Source organism: Pygocentrus nattereri, chromosome 11 (assembly GCF_015220715.1).
Source record: "Pygocentrus nattereri isolate fPygNat1 chromosome 11, fPygNat1.pri, whole genome shotgun sequence".
NCBI lineage: Eukaryota > Metazoa > Chordata > Actinopteri > Characiformes > Serrasalmidae > Pygocentrus > Pygocentrus nattereri.
This window is the reverse complement of record NC_051221.1, coordinates 33,395,174-33,402,786: the sequence shown is the minus strand read 5'-3', so window position 1 is coordinate 33,402,786 and position 7,613 is coordinate 33,395,174. Positions and strand designations below refer to the sequence as shown.

Below are 7,613 nucleotides of genomic sequence, written 5' to 3'. Positions count from 1 at the left end.
TTTCACCACGGGTAAGTTCTTGATAATTTATATACTAAAAAAAACACTTAAAGCTGGCAACTGTGACAAAGTCTCCTCCTCAGTCCCGTAAAACTCATGATCGCTCAGTGACTTAACCAGTGGAGCAATCACAATAGATAGCTGTGATGACAATGCAGTCTGAGGTAGACAGCTGTCAGTTAAACTACAGAAACTAATCTTACCCCACTTATCTTCACTCACCTCACTGATTTCTTTCTTTGCCACTATACACCCTTTACCTGCTGCTGCACTCAGCACTTTAACTTTAGTCTCATACTTTGCACAATGCAAAGGTTACAGGTATGACTTTGTGTGTGCGTGTCTCTGAGTGGTGGAAGGAATGCATGTTTTATTGTATTTTATACACTAGATGTAAATGTTTGTCTGATACTGTGCACTGTGAGCTCCTGTAACCAAAACCAAATTCCTTGTATGTTAAGCATACCTGACCAATAAAGTTCGATTCTGATTCTGATTATCATTAATTGCGTTGCAATTCTGCCTAGTCCTTAAACCAACAGTGCGCTTTTGGAAACAGGTCCTACAGTCAAAGTAATCTGAACTAATCAAACACACTTTCCGTATACAATTAGGTGATTGTATAAAAAAAGTTTGAACTTCATAAAAAATACATTTCGTATCCTGGAATGAATTTTTTTTCCTGGACAGGCAACCAAAACCTGAACAATCCAGGAAAATACTGTACAAGTGGCAATCCCAAATTCATATATTTGAATACATTTAGAACACATACTGATAGGGTACAGGGGAAAAAGTCTAATGTTGAACTTTTTCTATAATTTATGCTGTTTATTGCTGTTCATGTAATTGTTTTTCATGAAAAAAAAATCACTTATTTAAAATAAGTAACAAAATTCCCAACATTATTTAGCTCTCCAGCCCAACGCTGTCTCATTAACTATGCAGGCAATTTGCCAAATTCCTATAAAATCTTACAAACTGTATGACATGTATGTAAATTGCCATGGAATCTATGAATGAGTCCATTACAACACAGACTGCAAACATATCACTTGTGAACGTGTTCACTACTGAAGACACTGTTCAGTTCCATTCACTCTCAAAAGTTAACACCTGATCAACACATTGGTTTATCAGTCTACTCAGGCTTTAGCAAGAGTTTGTAAAAAAGCTGATTTTTGAGTTCTTCTTCAAAGTATGCATTAAAACCATGCACTGACCATAATTATAAACAATAAACAAGTACTGATGGTGTTTTTTAAAAGATAGTACACATTTTTTAATTTATCGGATAAGTATTCTAAAATCAGTAAGTATTGCCTTACAGTTTTAAAACTGTGCTGGACTATGCCCTCAGTACCACACTTCTGCTGCAAAGAAAGAAAAAACATTCTGAACTTTCAGCACGGGCACTGGCATTTTATTGAACATAATTTTCTTAAGTTACTTCAACTGAAACATGTACGATTTCCACAGGTAACCTTTAACCTTTATGTCTCACTGTACATAATTATTCAAACACACAATAGCAGTAAAAATCTTCTGGAACCTGAACAGCAACATTATATGGTGAAATGCAAATATAGAACTACTTTTGTTGGTTGTAAGAGCATCTCAGTCGGTTTGCAAGGGGGCAGAGTAACTTTACAGTCCAAGATCCTCTTTTTTAACCAGACAGCCCAGCAGATTATTACCCACACAAACACTCTCAGAAAGACTGACCACTGAAACACACACATAAGTCATCATTACACATAAATGGGCCTGGCTTGCCTAGCATATGTTTGATTGGCATGAGATATTTGTAATTATTACAAACTAATTTCTTGAATGTGTTTTTTACAGGAGCAAGCTGTAGCACAGAACATTTTCACAGCTACAATAAAATGTTACATAAAGTATAACTGTTGTGGGTTTTGATCAGTGATTTCTGATGAGAATGGAAAGTTTACCATTCTGGGTGTGTATCCATGCCACTGCCTTCATGGCCACAAACTGCCACTCGACCTGAGCATCCATCTTAAATCCATGTAACCAGATCAGAGCCAGAACTGTAGCCCAGACCCCCTTCTCCACCTGAACACATAACCATACTCTGATTTCTAAGAGTAAGCATTTGACAGTTTTGATGTCTGTATCTGAATTACTCAGAAAACTGTACAAGTTTATACAACCACGCTTCCCAAAAGTGAGAATGCTGTGCAAAATGTGAAAAATAATTTAATGCAATGATGTGGAAAATTATTTAAACCCTACACTTACCTGAAAATAACACACAGACAACAAGTAACAGACAACAGGCTGCACTGCTTTAAAACATATATGATTCTCTAATGGAAATCACTTCCATTTGTGGAATATATAGTGAAGAAATCACTGCCTTCCGTGAGCATTTCTCCTATAAAATGAACACTAAAGTAGCAGCACACTATTCAATGTGGAGGGATGCATCTCTCAGTGTAAACAGCTCTCGTTATGCTCTTGTTGGACATGATCTTACAGGCGTACCTGTTATTTCAGCAAACTGTCATGGCAACTATTGCTGTTTTAAAAGCTTTATTAAATCAATTACTATTGTGGACGAAACCAGTCCTGCGTGTTCGTTGATGCAAAAAAAATGAGACGAGTAGATCAGACTGAAGTGAAGCAAACGAAGTTTTATTACAGAATTCTGGAGAGGTTACAAACAGAGAACATGCATCATGTATCTCCCAAGTAAGCTCTGACCTCCCAATGTGTTCTGACTCCTTTTATACCCTGAAGCTGAATATGTGTGTGCGTATAAGCTGAACCTAAATGTGTACATGTTCCTGTTTAATGGGTGCAATGGACATATGGTTTACCATATATGGATGCGAAAACCTCTTGTTCTAACGAAAACCTCATGTTCTAACAGTTAAGCGCAGACCTACTTCAGTTTCTGGCCCTGGCCGGATTCCTGTTGTTGCATACATCTCTGCATGTTTGTCACATACTGTCTGTTCTTCACCTGCCCTGCCATGCGAATGTCATAACGCTGTTATGAGTTAATGCCTTCTGATATAATGCATAAAGTATGCTACTACAAATATTAATGCTTAAAAGTATGCTACTACAAATGTAAAAATCCACACTATCCAACTTAAGGTATTCAAAGCTTTTTATTATACATCACTGCTGGTGGAACTGGCAGACCATGTTATACTCAAACCACAACAGGTTAAATGCACCTCATTTATTCATTGCACACTGAATGATCGACTACTTGTTTATATGTCACGTATGTAGCATCAGGGCCTATATTCAAAAGTAGGAGTCTTGATTTAGAAACAGGTTCATTTATTATTTATGATGGGTTTACCAGCAGGAACAGATTCTAGATCAGTACTCCTAATCTGAGACACTTTGTGAATATGCTACTTAAGTAAATAGTTTAGCAGCTCATTCTTACTTATAAGTAGAAAGTCTTTAAGAAAGATATTTTTGTTATAAAATTAATAGCCTTCACAGAAACAAGTTAATACAACATCATAACCAGTGTGTACATTAAAAATACATGAATAATAAATCAGACCCAGGTGGTAGGTCACAAAATCATTATAAAGTCTTCTATTCAAAACATTACTCACCTCTGCAGGGGTCTGTCTGACCACCTCTTCTTCTGTCCTCCCAAACACCTCTGCCAGCGCATCGTCCATTTCCCAGCAGCCTGAAGCCTTCTGGAGGGAGATGAGCTGCAGCAGGGGTTCTTTAATACCCAAAAAAGGTTGTACAGAGACACATGCATTTTGCTGCTGTCAGGACAAAGCCTTGTATCTCCATTTTTGTCGTTTTTTCAGTTTTTGACATAACCTGATAATGGCTGTTGCCCGTTGCCCTTTACATGGTACATAAATTTCATGCGTCAAGTATGTTTAGGTTATTGTTAGTAATGCTAATCTTACCTATTCGTCCAAACCCACCACCACCTCCTCCACCAGCTTTGCAAAGATGAAAAGAAAACAAGATTTAACTTAAACCTTCAGATTCACCTTTTTTTTTTAATTTCCCTCCCACCTTAAAAACTGCAGCAGTTTTGTTCTGGTGCTTCAGCTTTGTCAACCATAGATGGTTGATTATGACCAGAGAGAAAACAAAGGGACTTTGTTTTCATTATCAATGTTACTGTATAACTACTAATTATACTACTGATATATAACCTTCCAACAATTGGCAAGTAATACTACTACAAATATTATCCATTCTTGCAAAACAACATGCAATACCTTTGTAAATACTGAAACAAAAAAAGAAAACATGTTTATTTATGTATAGGTAATGAGTAAGTAATTAACAAGTTTTAACAAGTAATATTAATCTTATGCACCACCAGCTGCTTTGTGGAGGTGAAAAGTAGAAAATTATACTATTTTTTTTTTGTATTTGATCATTTTCGTTGAGCTCCAATTATAATATTTGTGAGGTTTTATGCATCAAAAACTGTAATAGTTTGTTTTCACATTACTGTTTTCTAACCTTTCTTTATAACTTAGAATTAGACATGCTGTTATTATTACTGTACCCTTAAGAATAATACATGCAAATGAGCTCTGTTCTGATTAACCCACTCCTTAGAACTTCAACATGAATGAGGGGCTAAATTGCGGTAAGATAAAATAGGTGGCTATATATAAATGTGTAAGACTTAATAACATCACAGAGAACTCAAAATCCACCATTTCCTCAGTTTAGTTCCTCCATATGAACTGCATGCACTGCACAATGAATGCTGAGTTTTAAAACGTGTTCACAATGTTTACATCCAACATCAAACTCTTAATCGAAGAAAGTGAGATTCAGTTTCTAGTTATATGGGCCCTTCAAGTATGTATATGTAATCAGTAAGTAATTAAAATGTTTGTGCGATTGCAACTTAAACCTTACACTGCCTATTATTTTTTTAATCTAATTTAATCTAATACTATTTCCATGGAGGAATTTACTATGAATTATCTGGAAAAGGGTACAAATCTGACACACACACAAACACACGCACACACACACATTCTAAGCTTACCCATTCTTCCAAGACCACCGCCTCCTCCACCAACAAAAAAACAAAACAAAAACAAATTTAACGTCTAATCACATTTAATCCATGAAGAATATGTTATAAATTCTAATCCATTATAAACAGCCATCACCAAGTTCATAAAGTAAGGCTTTGGAAACTTTTTACATCCAACATCAAACTGTTATTTGAAGAATGTGAGGAATATTTTCAATGATATGAGCACTTCAAGTACATTTATGTTACTGTAAGTAATGCTAATCTTACCCATTCGTCCAAACCCACCACCACCTCCTCCACCAGCTTTGCAAAGATGAAAAGAAAACAAAATTTATCACAACTTAAACCTTCAGATTCACTTTTTTTCCCCCTCCCACCTTAAAAATTGTAACAGTTTTGTTCTGGTGCTTCAGCTTTGTCAACCATGAATGGTTGATTATGACCAGAGAGAGCAACATTGAGCTGAAACATTCTCACATTCATCTTCTGTCACTTTCTCTGCTGAGCACAATAATATTAGGCAATGTGTCACGGTTGGCTCCTCCCAGTCCTGTCCATGTGTTCGTGTTGTGTTTTGATCTTCCATGTGCATTTGGTTTAGTCCAGCCCCTTGTTTCATGTCTCCGCCCATGATTGTGTTCACCTGTCCCTCGTTATCCCTGTGTATTTAAGCCCTGTGTTTACCTCTTGTGTTTGCTGGTCTTTGTATTGGTCTTTGAGTGATGTATGCTTGAATCTTTGTTTTTTGCTGTGTTGTATGTTCTGCTTGTTCTGTTGCATTCTGGTGTCTGTTTTATCTGCACCCCAATCTCTCCATATTGGTTACTTGAACCTGGACTGTTACGACGATGACCCTGTATTTGCCCTTAATAAATCTCGCTTATCTCCGCATATGCATCCTCTTCCTCGCTCCGCGTTACACAATGAGTAGTAAACTGAATGGTGACAGTGAGCCGACTTCTGTACTATCATCAACACCCATGTTAACATATCAAATATGCTAACTCATTTCAAATACATTTTTAAATGTCACAATTACCAGAGCAAAAAGAAACAAATTACAGCAAATACTTCTCCACACAGGATTCAAGCAGCCACCAAGTGCCATTTCTGAACAAGCAACACAAATAACTGCACAGGGAGGCTTATAGCAACCGATTTGCACTAGTACTTGGGTGTCCTGGAATCCACTTTTCTAGGAGTAACTGAGCCATGTTAGAAACTCTCTCTACTTCAAACAATCACTTCAACCAGCAGGTAAGAGACATATTTTATATAGATATATGGTATCATAGTCCACAAGTAGTCCACAAATACAGTCCACATATGTTTTTGTTTGCTTTAAGATTATGAGCCATAATAACATTTTGCCAAACACATATACAGCATGCAATATACATCTTGCATACATCTTTTGTTTATACTGTTATTTTTTACCTTATGTCCCTCCAACAAATCACCAATGCTTGATTAAGTGCCCAAATAAGCTCTGACTGAGCAGTCAGACGATCGGATGTATTTCTGACATGTCAGAAATTTTGGTCGCTTGTGTCATAGCGTGAGCAGCCTCAAGAACCGCTTTCTCAAAGTTGCACCCAAACCCACACACAATCACAACCACCACTCCTGTGTGGAGGCAAAAAAGTCCACATTTGTGACACCAGCGTCTGTGTAAAATGACTTTGCTCTGTTTTACTGAGCTGAATTGAGAGTTGAGAATTATTATAAATAAATACAGTGATTTCTTGTCTTTGTAGAACTGTCTGTAGACCGCCTGCTCTTCAGATTCAGTTAGCAAAGCTGCTGTAGTGGTTTGTCGATGGCTGGATCTCAAATCGCCCCCTTACTTCCTATGTAGTGCACTAATTTCTGGCTTCTACACCGAAATAGAGCGCTGTTTGTCCAGTATGGAACTGTGCACACATGGCTGAATCTCAGAAGGCTTATTAGACATATGATGCACTTTATGGGTGCAGGAGCAACTATTTTGATATATGGTGCACTATGTAGGGAGCAGGGAGCCATCTGATATTCAGTCAGTGTCTTGATCAGGACATCGGAGGCGCAGCGTGCTGTATTGAACGAAATAGGTTTATTGTAGACAGAGCATCTGTAGGGACTGTGTTTCACATGCAATGTGAGCACCCATGTCGCGTCACGTCAGTCGGACTGAGTGTTTTTGTAAAGCGTGAGCATATAAATCACAGGCTTTGGTTTTACACAAGGGACGATTCAAGCATACAGTGTGAGCTGTCACCAAACAAGATTTCTAAAATCGCAAAGTGTATGTCAGGCTTTAAAAGAAAACAAAAACAGGAATTACCAATAAAAAATAAAGAACGTAAATTAATACAACAGTTATGTTAGCGTTTCATTTGTAATTCTGTATCAAGTGTTTAGTATAGTGATGCAAAAATGACAATACTTATTGTATCATGAGATTTGCCTATAGTTACAGCCTATTACTGTATCCAAGTATGTATAAGTAGTGCTGCAGTGCTCGAGTCCAGTCTTGGAATGAATTGATTTTTTAATTTAATGAGATGGGGGAAAGACAATATTAAGGAACACATAATTCATT

At 37.1% G+C, this 7,613-nt stretch overlaps 1 protein-coding gene across 1 annotated transcript; it reads right to left on the bottom strand.

The window, feature by feature from the left end:
• Positions 1-1,407: 1,407 nt before the first annotated feature.
• On the bottom strand, positions 1,408-5,681 carry LOC119264247 (von Willebrand factor A domain-containing protein 5A-like). Its single transcript, XM_037542399.1, has 5 exons — positions 5,039-5,681; positions 3,927-3,962; positions 3,612-3,730; positions 1,956-2,079; positions 1,408-1,727 (listed from the first exon to the last, which is right to left on the bottom strand). Exons 1-5 carry the CDS (start codon positions 5,040-5,042, stop codon positions 1,648-1,650), a joined length of 363 nt encoding a protein of 120 aa, XP_037398296.1. The 5' UTR covers positions 5,043-5,681; the 3' UTR covers positions 1,408-1,647.
• Positions 5,682-7,613: the final 1,932 nt, after the last annotated feature.